Genomic DNA, 16,263 nt, shown 5'->3' with positions numbered 1-16,263 from the left:
CTTTTAATCGAGTTGCAACCAAGTTTATTTTATTTCAGACCATTACTTTATTGCATTTATTTTTCATTGTGTTGTACTGCATATTTTATTTCATGGCATGTTTTATTCTATTTTATTGCATATTTTATTCTATTTTATTGCATATTTTATTCCATTATATAGCATACTTTATTCTATGGCGTGTTTTATTCTATTTTATTGCATATTTTATTCTATTTTATGGCATATTTTATTCTATTTTATGGCATTTAATTCTATTTTATGGCATATTTTATTATTTTATTGCATATTTTATTGCATTTTTTATTCTATTTTATTGCATATTTTATTCCATTATATAGCATACTTTATTCTATGGCGTGTTTTATTCTATTTTATTGCATATTTTATTCTATTTTATGGCATATTTTATTCTATTTTATGGCATTTAATTCTATTTTATGGCATATTTTATTATTTTATTGCATATTTTATTGCATTTTTTATTCTATTTTATTGCATATTTTATTCCATTATATAGCATACTTTATTCTATGGCGTGTTTTATTCTATTTTACTGCATATTTCATTCCATTTTATGGCATGTTTTATTCCATTTTATAGAATAGAATATAGAATAGAATTATGGCATATTTTATTGCATATTTTATTCTATTTTATGGCATATTTTATTCTATTTTATGGCATTTAATTATATTTTATGGCATTTTTTATTATTTTATTGCACATTTTATTCTATTTTATTGCATATTTTATTCTATTTTATGGCATTTAATTCTATTTTATGGCATATTTTATTCTATTTTATGGCATTTAATTATATTTTATTGCATATTTTATTCTATTTTATTGCATATTTTATTCCATTATATAGCATACTTTATTCTATGGCGTGTTTTATTCTATTTTATTGCATATTTCATTCCATTTTATGGCATGTTTTATTCCATTTTATGGCATATTTTATTGCATATTTTATTCCATTATATTGCATATTTTTTGTCCCAATTATTAAGTGAATCTTATCTTTACTCCTCCCTACTGGGAGGGTTTGTTTGATTCCTTTGAGGACCAGAAGGGCTACATCAAGGCAACAATATTGGTGGGGGGAAATATCATTTTGGGGGAGGCTTCTCCTGAGTTTTCCATCTCGTTTAGAGGGTTGGGATTTCCTGGTGGCCTCCCGTCCTTAGCAGCTTAACAGAAAGATCAATCCACTCACCTCTTGCTGTTCCATCATTCTGCTCAAACTTTGGGAAAACTTTTCCAGGCACTCCTAAGAGCGGGGGAAAAAAATACATTAAATCACCAGAGAAACATCGGAATGAGGCCCATCCGGTCTAATAATCACTTTAAACCTCTTCTTTTAAAAGTCTTCCCAGTTTCCGGTTCGGGTTAAACTGACAACCTGTTTTCAACCCGACTGGGATTTTTTTCCTCGTGGGCCGAACTACAACTCCCATCGCACCCAGGCGACAGGGCCGAGTTGAGCAACCGGACTCATCATTTGGGAAACTTCCGGCCCGGGGCCAACAGATGTCGGGTGCCAGGCACTTTCCACATGCTCAGAGGCTAGAGCAGGGCCATTCCTTCGTGCAGGAGGAAGTTTGCCCTCTATCTAATCGCTGACTTTCGCACTCGGGTCCTTCCTAGGAGGGCGTCACAGCTTGGGGGCAAAAGGCTGTTGCTTCGTCTCTCGCACACACGCACAAACACACAAAATACACAAACACACACACAGGAACTGCTGAGTGCCACTTGCGTGCCACGATGCATGGTTCTCTCCCCAGCCAGATGCCCAGCTGCAGTTTGGGGGCAACCCCCGGCCTCCCCCCACACACACACCTCAAATTTACTTACGCTCATCAATTTGTCCCCCAAGGAATTCTGGGAAAGTTCCTGGATCCCGGAGGCAAAACTCTTGCTATGGCTGCAGAATTGGCGCCCCGATTCCAGCATGGTGCCACCCAGTTTCAGCAACTGCCAAGACGGACAGACGGCGGGTCAGAATTAGGACCCACGGGCCCCAGGAGGGGCACCTGGGCTTTGCTCTGCTGATGGGGGGGGGGGGGGGCTGGGATTACCCACCCCCACCCCACCCTCCCGGCCCTGGCACACCCTGGGGCAGTGCCCACCCGCTCAAGACAGCACCAGCCTGCAGGCGGGCATCCCAGCTGGCAAGATCAGTAGCAATACAGGTAGTCCTCGACTTACGACTGTTTGTTTAGTGACTGTTTGAAATTAGGGCTGAAAAAAACCGGTCCTCGCACTAACGTCCCTGTATCGTCCATGATCGATAGTTGGATGCTTGGCAACCAGCGTGTATTAACAAGGGTGGTATCATCCCAAGGTGACTACAATTCTTCCTTCCTTTCGTCTACTTTCCTTCTTTTTTTTTTTTTTTTTTTTATTTACATTTATACCCCACCCTTCTCCGAAGACTCAGGGCGGCTTACAATGTGTTAAGCAATAGTCTTCATCCTATTTGTATATTATATACAAAGTCAACTTATTGCCCCCAACAATCTGGGTCCTCATTTTACCTACCTTATAAAGGATGGAAGGCTGAGTCAACCTTGGGCCTGGTGGGACTTGAACCTGCAGTAATTGCAGGCAGCTGTTGTTAATAACAGGCTGTTTAGCAGCCTGCGCCACTCAAGGACCCTTTTCTTCCTTCCATCTTCCTTTCCTTCCTCCCTCCCTCCCTTTCCTTTCTTCTTTCTCCTTCCTTCCTTTTGTCTACCTTCCTTCTTTTCTTCCTTCCAATTTCCTTTCCTTCCTCCCTCATTTCTTCCTTTCTTCTTTCTCCTTCCTTCCTTTTGTCTTCCTTCCTTCCTTACATCATCCCTTCCTTCCTTCCTTTCCTTCCTTTTGTGTACCTTCCTTCTTTTCTTCCTTCCATCTTCCTTTCCTTCCTCCCTCCCTTCTTCCTTTCTTCTTTCTCCTTCCTTCCTTTTGTCTACCTTCCTTCCTTACATCATCCCTTCCTTCCTTCCATCTTCCTTCTATTCTTCCTTCCATCTTCTTCCTCCCTCCCTTCCTTCCTTTCTTCCTTCCATCTTCCTTTCCTCCCTCCCTCCCTCCATTCTTCCTTTCCCTTCTTCTTTCTCCTTCATCTTCCTTTCCTTCCTTTTGTTTACCTTCCTTCCTCAGATCATCCTTTCCTTCCTTTTCTTTCTTTCTTTCCTTCCTTCCTTCCTTTTCTCTCTCTTTTTCCCTTCCCTCCACTTTCTTTCCTTCCCTTTCTCTCCTTCCTATCGACCCAGTAGGGAAAACTCCTGGATCCCTAATGCAAAACTCTTGCTATGGCTGCAGCATTGGCGCCCGGATTGCCATCTAACGCACCTTTAACTCGTTTATTTTTAGCTAGTCTTATCTTTTTCCACTTTGCTGAAGTCAAGATATATTACATCTGCTGCACTCCCACCATCTACTAAGAAAGTTACCCTACCAAAAAAAAAAAAAAAGTGATCTTTGTTTTATCCGCACTGAATTCCAGGAAACCCTTAACCGGCTGGGGAATTCTGGGAAGAAACACCCGTTTAGGATCTAAGAGGACCTAGATCAGGGTTCTCCAACTTTGGCCACTTTAAGACTTGTGGACTTCAACTCCCAGAGTCCCTCGGCCAGCAAAGCTGGCCGAGGAACTCTGGGAGTTGAAGTCCACAAGTCTTAAAGGGACCAAGGTTGGAGAATCCTAACCTAGATCACAAAGGATCTCAACTGTTCTAAGACAGATTTTGCTTTAGGCAGGAAATTGCTCGCCTGCGGTGTCAAAATGGTGCAATCCAGAAACAGCCACAGGGGTTTAAAGGCCTGTAAACAAACATTTTGCGATGTTCTCTTGCTTGTCTTCAATCACCCCCACCCTGCAACTTCTAGATTTTTCTCCTGGGCGTGTGGGTAGGAGAAGGAGGGGGCGCAAACAGTTTGCAAAATTATTCGGTGCACACCTCAGCTGGGCTCTTAAGCTGACACAACCACCGGCGTGTAAGACACCTGCTCACCTTTTCCAGCTGGGTCTCCAAAACCGATACTTCTATTTCCACGGTCTCAACGGCGGCCCTGAAGTGTGTGTGTGTTGGGGGGGGAGGTTGGTGGGTTGGTGGGGGGGGGGGGAGAGAAAGGAAGGAAATATGTTAGCCAGGGCAGATCAGAAGCCACTGCAAAGATACGCCAGGGCTTCAAAGCCGAGCCCCGTAGCCACAGAGTCATGACACCATACAGGAGTCTTGCAATTTCCGTTCGCCTCTTGCAGTGCCACGTTACGAACAAGCAGCCACGGAAGGCGTTCAAGGGACCGGGGGGGGGGAGGCAGCTGTTGCAAAACTCCCACCCAAGGACTCCCCTACTCCACGGTTGAAATGAAAATGAGTTGGTGGGTCTGCTTCTCGTCCTCAACCGAGCGGGCTGTCTCGATTTGGAGTTGGGACTCCATCGCCCAGAATTCTTTGCAGGAGATTCCCAGGATGCATCTCAAGAGCGCCCGGCTGGGAAAAGCTGTAGTTAAAACAATGTTCTTCAACTTCAGCACGATGGACTTCAAGTCCCAGAATTCCTCCGCCAGCACATCAGTTTTCCATTTAATTATCCTGCCATGTAGTCATAATTCGTTTAGCTTGTGATGTTATAAAGTGAAATTTCAAGATATATTATGTCTACCGCGTTCCCACCATCTACTAAGAAAGTTACTCTATCAAAACTTGCCTGCAGAAGTTGTGAATGCTCCAACACTGGAAATTTTTAAGAAAATGTTGGCTAACCATCTGTCTGAGATGGTGTAGGGTTTCCTGCCTGGGCAGGGGGTTGGACTAGAAGGCCTCCAAGGTCCCTTACAACTCTGTTGTTATTATTATTTTAAAAAAAGAAAAAAGTGGTATTTGTTCTTGTCCAATCCATGCTAAACCCTTGCTGGCTGGGGGATTCTGGGAGTAGAAGCCCACCCCTCTTAAAACAAGCCATCTGGGAAATTCTGGGAGTAGGAGTCCACCCATCTTAAAGCAGGCAGGTTGGGGGATTCTGGGAGTAGAATAGATGTCCACCCCTCTTAACTTCCTGAGGTTGAGAAACACCGTGTTCGAGTTACGTTGCAGCTGCTACTTGACTGACCAGTCCGGTCAATGAGGAATTGCAATTTCCAAGTTAGAACAATGAACCAGTGGAACGACTTGCCACCAGAAGTTGTGGGTTGCTCCATCAACGGAGGTTTTTAAGATGAGATTGGACAACCGTTTGTCCGAAATGGTATACTAACTATAGGGTCTCCTGCTTCAACAGGGGGTTGGACTAGATGACCTCTTGAAGTCCCTTCCAAATCGATTCTGTTACTCTGTACATGATAGCAGTCTCCCAATATTTGAGGGGCTGCCCCGAAGAAGAGAGGGTCAACCTATTCTCCAAAGCACTTGAAGGACAAGGAAAAAAATGGATGGAAACTAGCCATGGAGAGAAGCAAGCTAGAATTAAGGAGAAACTTCCTAACACTGAGGACAATCAACCAGTGGAACTACTTGCCACCAGAAGTTGTGGGTGCTTTAACACTGGAAGTTTTTAAAGAAAAGACTGGACAGCCAGCTACCTGAAACGGTATAGGGTCTCCTGCTTCAGCAGGGGGTTGGATTAGAAGACCTCTCAGGTCCCTTCCAACTCCGTTATTCTGCAGAATGCTCTGAAGGTAGGCTAAGTTGGGAGGGCAAATTCTTCCTAACACAATTCCTCAGTCTTATCACCAACCTTGGTCTAATTAGGCAAACTGCCAAAGGCTTTTCTTGGCAAAAGTTTAGAAGGAGAAGCCGCCGACAAGAAATAAATGCAGCAAGAAAAGGAGCAAGGCTATCAACGTTGTTTTCCGACAAAGAGCCCAAACGCCGTTGCTGGTCTTTTAAGCCTTATGGGAGGGGCCAATCATCTCTTGGCCCTTCTCCCGAGTCGTCCTCTCTGCTTGAGCTGCTCTTGCCTTCTGGCAGCTCTTCTCATGCGTGCACTAGGAACAGGCTCCTCCTGTTCCTCTGCCTCACTACTATCAGTCTCTGGAGGCTCCGGAGTCCGCACATCACTTCCCGATGGCCCGGGCACCACCTCTGCCTCCGACACAGAGCCCTCATCGGGCCTTCCCCTGACTCCAGGACTGGCCCACGTTCTTCCTCAGCCTTGTCGCTCTCCGACTCCGTTGCCAGCTCTGCAGGCTGCTGGCGGACCACAACACTAGGCCCCTGTCAGGGGCGTCCCCACAATCCCTTGTGTGATCTGTACTGCGCCCCACACCAGAGGGGCAACGCATTGGGGTGGGGTGGGGGGAGGAAAGGAGAAGCAGGAGGAAGGCTTCCGAGAGTTGGGCACCCGTTGGCAAGCTCCGTTTTTGCACTCGTTTGAAACACACACACACAAACACAGCATCTGTTCCGTTGCGGTCATCTCACAATTTCCTGCCTCCGTCAAGAGGCTGTTCGCCAATTTCCCCTCCGTTGCCCAGAAACTCTCTCCATCCAGAGCGCAACGCACAACTGTGAGGGCCTGTAAAACCTTGAAAGCAGCTGTGCCAAAATTAGAAAAACTGGCGTGGAAACTATAACTACATCGGGGCGCCTGTTTTGGGCAGGGGGGTTGGACTAGAAGACCTCCCGAGGTCCCTTCCAGGCCTGGGGAGTCTGTGGGTTTCTCAGGTACACAAACACAACACACACACACAGACCCTGGCAAATGCAGCCATGACAAGAACCAAAGCCAAGTCTTCCAACTTGGCCCCTACTAAATGGGTTGGGTTTCATCGGCCACCTTCCTACAGCCAGCCAGGGTGCTGTGGAGGATGGGATTTGTAGTTCCAAAATCTACCAACGTTGGGAAGGCAGCGTCTGCGGAGGTCCCAACCCTCCTGCCAGAGGCGGCCTTCACAATATTGGTAGGCTTTGAACAATGAGTCCCATCCTGTGGGCTCCTTGAGTGCTGTCCGAGCTGGGTGGGTTTCTTGAAGGAAGACGTTTCATGACCCAACTAGGGATTGTCTTCAGTGCTAGAAGGGAGGTGGGATCGTGGAATGGTGGGAGGAGGAGGAGGAGGAGGAGGAGGAGGAGGAGGAGGAGGAGGAGGAGGAGGAGGAGGAGGAGGAGGAGGAGGAGGAGACGGGGGGGGGTGTCCTTGGGGCTCTTTCAGCTTGATGGTATTCTTGCAAACGTTTCATGTCCCATATAGGTATTGTCATCAGTGTTAGGGGTGAGTTTGCAGAAGGCAGGAGGAGGAAAGGGAGGGAGGGAGGGAGGGAGGAAGGAAGGAGAGGTGAGAGGGAAGGTAGAGACTATGGCGTCTATAGTGTTCTCTGAGCTTGATGGTTTTTTTCCAGATATTTTGTGACCCAACTACAGAATGTCATCAGTGCTAGAAGGGAAGTGGGTTTGCAGTGGGGAGGAGGAAGAGGAAGAGGAGGGAGGAAGGAAGGAAAGAAGGAAGGAAGGAAGGTTCATGAAAGCTAGAAGGGAGGTGGATTTGCAAAGGGGAGCAGGAGGAGGAAAAGAGGAGGAAGAGGAGGAGGAAGGGAGAGAGGGAGGAAGGATCATGAAAGCTAGAAGGAAGGTGGTTTTGCAGATGGAAGGAAGGAAGCAAGGAAAGCTAGAAGGGAGGTGGATTTGCAGAAGGGAGCAGGAGGAAAAAGAGGAGGTGGAGGGAGGGAGGGGGGGAGGGAGGAAGGAAGGATCATGAAAGCTAGAAGGAAGATGGGTTTGCAGAGGAAAGGAGAAGAGGAGGAGGAAGGAAGGAAGGAAGGAAGGAAGGAAGGATCATGAAAGCTAGAAGGAAGATGGGTTTGCAGAGGAGAGGAGAAGAGGAGGAGGAAGGAAGGAAGGAAGGAAGGAAGGAAGGAAGGATGGATCATGAAAGCTAGAAGGAAGATGGGTTTGCGGAGGAGAGGAGAAGAGGAGGAGGAAGGAAGGAAGGAAGGAAGGAAGGAAGGAAGGAAGGAAGGAAGGAAGGAAGGATCATGAAAGCTAGAAGGAAGATGGGTTTGCAGAGGAGAGGAGAAGAGGAGGAGGAAGGAAGGAAGGAAGGAAGGAAGGAAGGAAGGAAGGATCATGAAAGCTAGAAGGAGGGGGTTTGCAGAGGAGAGGAGAAGGGGAGGAGGAAGGAAGGAAGGAAGGAAGGAGGGAAGGAAGGAAGGAAGGAAGGATCATGAAAGCTAGAAGGAAGATGGGTTTGCAGAGGAGAGGAGAAGAGGAGGAAGGAAGGAAGGAGGAAGGATCATGAAAGCTAGAAGGAAGATGGGTTTGCAGAGGAGAGAGAAGAGGAGGAAGGAAGGAAGGAAGGAAGGAAGGAAGGAAGGAAGGAAGGAAAGATCATGAAAGCTAGAAGGGAGGTGGGTTGCAGAGGGGAGGAGGAGGAAAAAGAGAAGGAGGAAGAGGAGGAGGGGGGGAGGAGGAAGACTGTTGTGGAGTTCTTGGTGACTCTCTGAGCTTGAATGGTTTTCCCGCAGACGTTTCATGACCCAGCTAGAGAACATCACCAGCTCTAGAGGGAGTGGCGTTTGCTCCCTTTTTATATCCTAGATCTCTCTCTTATTTATATCCCATCCTCCACAGCAGCCTGAAGGCGATGGGCCCTGCAGCACCTGGCCCTTTTCAGCCAAGACGGCTGCTGCCGGCCCTCCCACCCTCCACGGGGAGGGGAAGGGAGGGAGGAGGAGGAAGGAAGGAGAGGTGAGAGGAAGGTAGAGACTATGGCGTCTATAGTGTTCTCTGAGCTTGATGGTTTTTTTCCAGATATTTTGTGACCCAACTACAGAATGTCATCAGTGCTAGAAGGGAAGTGGGTTTGCAGTGGGGAGGAGGAAGAGGAAGAGGAGGGAGGAAGGAAGGAAAGAAGGAAGGAAGGAAGGTTCATGAAAGCTAGAAGGGAGGTGGATTTGCAAAGGGGAGCAGGAGGAAAAAGAGGAGGAGGAAGAGGAGGAGGAAGGGAGAGAGGGAGGAAGGATCATGAAAGCTAGAAGGAAGGTGGTTTTGCAGAAGGAAGGAAGGAAGGAAGGAAAGCTAGAAGGGAGGTGGATTTGCAGAAGGGAGCAGGAGGAAAAAGAGGAGGAGGAGGAGGAGGAGGAGGAGGAAGGAAGGATCATGAAAGCTAGAAGGAAGATGGGTTTGCAGAGGAAAGGAGAGGAGGAGGAAGGAAGGAAGGAAGGAAGGAAGGAAGGAAGGATCATGAAAGCTAGAAGGAAGATGGGTTTGCAGAGGAGAGGAGAAGAGGAGGAAGGAAGGAAGGAAGGAAGGAAGGAAGGAAGGAAGGATCATGAAAGCTAGAAGGAAGATGGGTTTGCAGAGGAAAGGAGAAGAGGAGGAGGAAGGAAGGAAGGAAGGAAGGAAGGAAGGATCATGAAAGCTAGAAGGAAGATGGGTTTGCAGAGGAGAGGAGAGGAGGAGGAAGGAAGGAAGGAAGGAAGGAAGGAAGGATGGATCATGAAAGCTAGAAGGAAGATGGGTTTGCGGAGGAGAGGAGAGGAGGAGGAAGGAAGGAAGGAAGGAAGGAAGGAAGGAAGGAAGGAAGGAAGGAAGGATCATGAAAGCTAGAAGGAAGATGGGTTTGCAGAGGAGGAGAAGAGGAGGAGGAAGGAAGGAAGGAAGGAAGGAAGGAAGGAAGGAAGGATCATGAAAGCTAGAAGGAAGGGGTTTGCAGAGGAGAAGAGGAGGAGGAGGAAGGAAGGAAGGAAGGAAGGAGGAAGGAAGGAAGGAAGGATCATGAAAGCTAGAAGGAAGATGGGTTTGCAGAGGAGAGGAGAAGAGGAGGAAGGAAGGAAGGAAGGAAGGATCATGAAAGCTAGAAGGAAGATGGGTTTGCAGAGGAGAGGAGAAGAGGAGGAAGGAAGGAAGGAAGGAAGGAAGGAAGGAAGGAAGGAAGGAAGGAAAGATCATGAAAGCTAGAAGGGAGGTGGGTTGCAGAGGGGAGGAGGAGGAAAAAGAGAAGGAGGAAGAGGAGGAGGGGGGGAGGAGGAAGACTGTTGTGGAGTTCTTGGTGACTCTCTGAGCTTGAATGGTTTTCCCGCAGACGTTTCATGACCCAGCTAGAGAACATCACCAGCTCTAGAGGGAGTGGCGTTTGCTCCCTTTTTATATCCTAGATCTCTCTCTTATTTATATCCCATCCTCCACAGCAGCCTGAAGGCGATGGGCCCTGCAGCACCTGGCCCTTTTCAGCCAAGACGGCTGCTGCCGGCCCTCCCACCCTCCACGGGGAGGGGAAGCGGGGAGGGGGCCACGTCAGAAAATCCGAACCAAGAAAAGAGAAGCGAAGCGAAACCACATCCGCTAAGAAATGAACCAAAACTGCAGGAAACGCTAAGAAGGAAAAAAAAAAACTCCTGCAAAAACGAAAAAGCGAGACTCGCGCACGGGGTTGGGGGTTGAGGAAACCTGCACCCCAAAACAAGAGGGGCGCTAACCTCCGCTGAGCTCGGCGGGGCACAGAAAGCCTGGGAAAAAAATTTGGCAGGAGGACGTGCCAACGCAGCACGTGTGGGAAAAAAACTACAACTTTCGGAAACTATTTCTCACAACTCTCGGAAGGGAAATATATTGCTTTTTTTGGCTGTTGGCAATGCACGGGGGCGGGTGGGGGGATGGCTCACTTGGCTTCCTCCCAACCATCGTCCCCTGCCAACGCAGCCCCACTCGCCTCCTGGCAGGGGAGGATGGGCGCTGGAGCAAGCCTCAAGCGAAGGAGGCGAAGGAAGCCCAATCAAACAAGCCAGGATGGCTAGGAAACAGCCGGTCTCCATCCCTGCGTTGCAGGCGTGGAAGTTGGGGGGAAAAACACCAGTGGATTCCACCCTGATGGAATTATATTTCCTAAATAAGGCTCAAGATTTTGGGGACCCAAAAACAGGCAACTCCGCCAGTCAAAGACGGCAGTTTAACATCAAACAAAAACAAAAAATGAAATTTATCCTAATATAAAATGCAGGCGGTCCTCGATTTAGAACGGTTAGTTGAGCGACCGGGACTGAAGGCCGTTTTTTCCACACTTACCACCGTTGCAGCCATCCCCACGTGATTAAAAAAAAAAATTCAGACGCCTGGCTCACTGACTCACATTTATGACGGTCGCAGCATCCCGAGGTCGCACGATTCGGCGACCTCCTGGCCGGCAAAGAAAGCCGGATTCGCTTAACGTCCTTGTTACTCACTGAACAACCGCGGGGATTCTCTTTTAACCATCGTGGCAAGGAATGGGCACAACCCAGGGCGAAACTCACTTAACGAGGGAAATTTGGGGGGGGGGTCGGCTGCGGTCGTAAACCGAGGACCACCTGGTACCGCAAATAAAAATAAAGAGCACAGGGAAATAAGGAGGGAAGGATATAAAAGGGAAAAGAAAGAAGAAAGCAAGCATTGATTTCCAGCTTTCTTCGCTGCAATAAAAGAATGCAAATTTGAGATGAAAACCTCAATTTTTTTCCACGTTTTTAATGTTGAACAGAAATGAGTCATTTTTTGGAACCGTCGACTAATCTAACCATCATATTCAAACTTCAATTTTTTTCCCCGCCGCTGTTTTAAACACAAAAGTCCCAAAGGGGTTTCCAAGCAATGGATTTATCCTTTTCTCGGATTAAAACAATGTACGGGCAAACCGTTCATTTAGTGACGGTTCGAAGTTGTGACAGCTCGGGCAAAGAGGCGAGTTAGGAGCGTTCTTCACCCTTAATGACCATCGTTGCATCCCCCTGCGGTCACGCGATCCAAAACTCAAGACCCGACTCCTGGTCAATAATACACAGATTCATAGAGATGGAAAGGGACCCTGTGGGTCATCTAGTCCAACCCCCTCCTCCGTCCAAGCAGACCCGCTTTGGCGACGTGACGTCAAGGGTGGGGGGGGGAGCCGGATTCGCTTAACAAACCGTGTGACCCACTCAACAACGGCCTCAATTCGCTTAACAACGCTGTCAAGGAAAACTCTCTAAAAGGAGGCAAAAAAACACAAGTTTGAACCGATGTCTCGCGTTCGCGGCAGAAATGCTGGACTCCATTACGGTCGTAAATCGAGGACTGCCTGTAATTTGGCCATCTCCATCCTTCTCCCACCCCCCTCTCCTCTCAATTGATCCTGTGAACTGATCTATACAAGATGGGGGTTGCAACACGGGAGGTTGGGCAAGGCCTCAGGAGAACTCTTGTGTATTTGTGTGTGTTTGTGTGTTTGTGTGCATGCGTGTGACAGGAAGCCAGAGGCCGCAAGCAGCCGCAACAACAAGCTCATTGCTGGCCCATCTGCAGCCAAGTCCGGTTTTTCCAGCCTCACCGCAGTCCTAAATGCTTCCAGAGAATTTGGTTTTAATTCCCCAGCCGGCCTTTTGCAAGGAGATATAAAACCCCGGTTTGCACTGACAGGCCAGCCCACGGTGAGCGGAACCATGGTTTACGCCCGTGCGTTAGGACCAACAGACCGAAACCTCACGCTAAACCGTGCTCAGAATTAGAATAACAGCGTTGGAAGGGACCTTGGAGGTCTTCTAGTCAAACCCCCTGCTCAGGCAGGAAACCCTACACCACTTAACCGAGTTTGCACGACGTGCTGGTCAAAGATGGCTTCGGAGCTTTGGGATTGCGTCTTTTTTTTTTTTTTAAAGGTTTTATTAGTTGATCAGAATGTAAAATGCAAAGAAAGCGGAAATTAAAGAGGGGAAAAAAAGAGAAAAAGAGAAAAAGAGGTAGAAGGGGAAAAAAACCAGGGGGTCGGGAAGTGACTTCCGATTCTTTTGAGCATAGTAGAAGATAATCACATTACGGCCTCAATTTTTCACTTTTGCACAATAATATACGGCAGCCATTTCTATCGCAAGAAACCCGATCTAATATATAGGGAAACCCAAAATCAAAATTTCATTTCCACCCACCTCCCCATCACAAGCACAAAGTCCAGAAGCGGTTTCCAAACGGAAATAAAATTAAATATGTTTTTTTTCCCCTTTGAATAAAGCAATCGATTTAACCATGTCTACTTTACGATCGGGGATGTAGGCTTGTAAACCTGGGTTTCCCTGGGGGGAGGGAGGGGCCTCACACACACCATTGCACACACGCAAACATGTGTGTCAAACTGGGTTGCGTTCTAGGCCCGTTGTTGGCTTGCCGTTGGGTACAAAACAGTTCTTCTGCAAGACACAAAAATGTGTCATTTCTACACAACCAGCGAGAGAGGAGCTGGGTGTGTACCCACCACTTGTCCTGTGGACCATCCCCACAATTAACACCAGGGCCTGCCCTGCCTCTCCCAGTTGCAACCAGTTAGCAGGGGGAAGCTGGGGATGAGATGCAAAGGAGGTTGGGGTAGGGGGGGATGTAAGAAGAGACACCCCCCCCACCCAGTAGGAAGCGGATCCCCTACACACCCACCCGCACTCTGAACCAGGGCAAAGTTGCAGACCTGGGCTCCCCAAATTCAGGGGCGCCTCCTTGGGGGGGGGGGATCTGGCAGCCCCCCATCCCACTTTGCGCTCAGTCCGTGGGACCCCCTTGGCAGAGGGAAGATATAGGAATGGGAAAAGGGGCAGGGGGCTGCCCTTGAAAAATGGCCTTAGAGACAGGAAGGGGGAGGGGAGGAGATGGGGAGAGGGAGGTGGGGAGGAGATAGAAAGGGAGGGGGAGGTAAGGGGAGAGGGAGTTGGGGAGAGGGAGGAGAGGGAGGAGAGAGGGAGTTAAGGGAGTTGGGGGAGAGGAGGAAATAGAGGGAGGGAGGTAGAGGGAAGAGATGGGAAGATAGGGAGAGAAATGGGGAGGGATGGAGAGGGAGGAGAGACAAGGAGGGTAGGAGTGAGATGGGGAAGAGAGGAGGAGAGAGGAGGGAGTTGGGGGAGAGGGAGGAAATAGGGGAGGGAGGAGAGACGGGAGGGAAAGATGGGGAAGATAGAGGAGGAGAGAAATGGGAGAGATGGAGAGGAGGAAGGGGAGGAGAGACAGGGAGGGAGGAGATGGGGAAGATAGAGGGAGGGGAGAAATAGGGAGTTGGGGAGAGAGGAGGAAATAGAGGGAGGGAGGCAGTGGGAGGGAGAGAAATGGGGAGATGGAGGGATGGAATTGGGGGAGGAGAGACAGGAGGAGAGATGGGGAAGATAGAGGAGGGAGAAATGGGGAGATGGAGGGATGGAGAGGAGGGAAGGGGAGGAGAGACAGGAGGGAGGAGATGGGAAGATAGAGAGAGAGAAATAGGGAGTTGGGGGAGAGGGAGGAAATAGAGGAGGAGGGGAGGCAGTGGGAGGAGAGAAATGGGGAGATGGAGGGATGGAGTTGCAGGAGGAGAGACGGGAGGGAGAGATGGGGAAGATAGAGAGGGAGAAATGGGGAGATGGAGGGATGGAGGAGGGAAGGGGAGGAGAGACAGGAAGGGGAGGGAGAGATGGGGAAGATAGAGGGAGGGAGAGAAATAGGGAGTTGGGGGAGAGAGGAGGAAATGAGGGGAGGGAGAGTGGGAGGAGAGAAAGGGGAGATGGAGGGATGGAGTTGGGGGAGGAGAGACGGGAGGGAGAGATGGGGGAAGATAGAGGGAGGGGGAGAGATGGGGGAAGATAGAGGGAGGGGGAGAGAGGGGAGAAAGAAGAGATGGGAGGGGGCCACAGGGGGTCCAGCCAAGGGCGGGCGGGCGGGAGGCAGGCGGAGCGGGTACCACCAGGTGCTCCTTGGGCGAGCGGGCGAGCGGCGTCTGGCACGGGCTGCCGCCTCCCTTCCTTCCTTCCCACCTGAAGCGGGGCGAGTCCTTGAGCCCTTCCTCCAAGCCCAGCGTGACCGTCATCCTGCCGGGGGCTGCCGGGGGCTGCCGGGGGCGGCGGGGGCGGCGGCGGGGTCTCCGGCGGAGCCAGGCGAGGCGAGGGGGCAGCTGGAGCTGGAGGGGCCGCCGGTGGTGCTGCCGGTGCCGCCGCCTCGGTGGCCGCTCCGCCCCGGAGGGGAGTTGCCGGCTGCGACCCATCCGCCCCTCCGCCCGCCCAGCCCCACACCAGCCCCGCAAGGGAGAGCAGGGCTCGGGGCGCCCCCTGCCGGGAGGGCTCGGCCACGCTCGGCGCCCTGGCACGCGCACCGCACACAACCACACAATCACACAAGGAAGCACACAAATAAACACAAAGCAAACAGAGCAAACAAGCCCAGAAGCCCACAAACACACACAAGCACACTCACAAGCACACAAATACACTCACAAACACAAGCACACGCACAGCAAACAAGCCCAGAAGCCCGCAAATAAACACACAGCAAACCAACACACACAAGTACACAAGGAAGCCTATAAACACACAAGCACACAAACACAAACACAGAAGCACACACAGATGCACACAAACACGTACACAAAGCACACAAAGACACACGCAGCGAACAAGCCCAGAAGCCCACAAATAAACACAAAGCAAACAAACACACACAAACACAGAAGCACACAAATACACTCACAAACACAAGCACACAAACAAACACACAGCAAACAAGCCCAGAAGCCCACAAACACACAGAATCACACAAATACACACACAGCGAACAAACCCACAAACCCACACAAACAAACACAAACACAGACAGAAGCCCACAAACACACCCACAAGCGCACCCACAAACACAGAAGCCCACAAACTACTAACACCCACAACCACACACGCACCCCCGTCGGGGCTGGCTGGGACTCGCTCCACCCGGCCCGGCGCTCGGGTTCCGCCTGCGGATCGTCCTCACGTGCGACTCCCGGCTTAAAGGCGGCGGAAGAGCCCCCTCCCCCGGGCATCCCTTCCGCTCACCTGGCCGGCAGGTAGGAGCGGCTCGCCTGGGACCACGAGGGCTTCGGGACCGAACTCCCGTCTTTCTTTTCCGGGCGCTCCACGCCTTGGAAGCGCCGCTTTGAACGCGTGGGAAAATCGCCTTCAAAAGGAATGGTTACCCTGCAAAATTCTCCCCCCGGGTCCCCCCCCACTCCACCCCACCCCCGGCAAACTCGGCTCCAAATGCCGCTTTGGGAACAGGCAGGGGGCGCTGCTCTCTTGGCGGGATGGCCGTGGGGTTTCCTCGTGGTCTCCTTTCCCAGCGCCAAATCTTCACTTTTTAAACTTTGTTTGTTTGTTTGTTTGTTTTCTCCAAGGCCGGCTGGGTGAAAAGTGCAAAACGACCCTGGTAGGTAGGTAGGTGGCCTTGCAGGGCTTTCTGGCTCCCACAGAGTGCTTTCGTCTTTCCCCCTTCCCCCCCCCACCCAAGAATCGGTTCAAAAGTATTTAAAACTCTTCCGAACAAACCGAGATCGGAAGTCTGAGCT

General features: G+C 50.0%; 1 protein-coding gene across 1 annotated transcript in view; it reads right to left on the bottom strand.

Moving 5' to 3' along the window:
• ACAP1 (ArfGAP with coiled-coil, ankyrin repeat and PH domains 1) overlaps nucleotides 1–15,035 on the bottom strand; it is a 48,272-nt gene extending 33,237 nt beyond the window's left edge. Inside the window, exons 1-4 of the mRNA XM_058181593.1 lie at nucleotides 14,708–15,035; nucleotides 4,008–4,065; nucleotides 1,861–1,980; nucleotides 1,223–1,276 (exon numbers count right to left, since the gene is read on the bottom strand). Of these exons, the coding sequence (XP_058037576.1) occupies nucleotides 1,223–1,276; nucleotides 1,861–1,980; nucleotides 4,008–4,065; nucleotides 14,708–14,934 (459 nt within the window). The 5' untranslated portion in view covers nucleotides 14,935–15,035. The remainder of the gene's footprint in view (nucleotides 1–1,222; nucleotides 1,277–1,860; nucleotides 1,981–4,007; nucleotides 4,066–14,707) is intronic.
• Nucleotides 15,036–16,263: the final 1,228 nt, after the last annotated feature.

Source organism: Ahaetulla prasina, chromosome 4 (genome assembly GCF_028640845.1).
Source record: "Ahaetulla prasina isolate Xishuangbanna chromosome 4, ASM2864084v1, whole genome shotgun sequence".
Lineage (NCBI taxonomy): Eukaryota > Metazoa > Chordata > Lepidosauria > Squamata > Colubridae > Ahaetulla > Ahaetulla prasina.
Note: the sequence above shows the minus strand (reverse complement) of the source record. Positions and strands in the feature narration are given on the sequence as shown.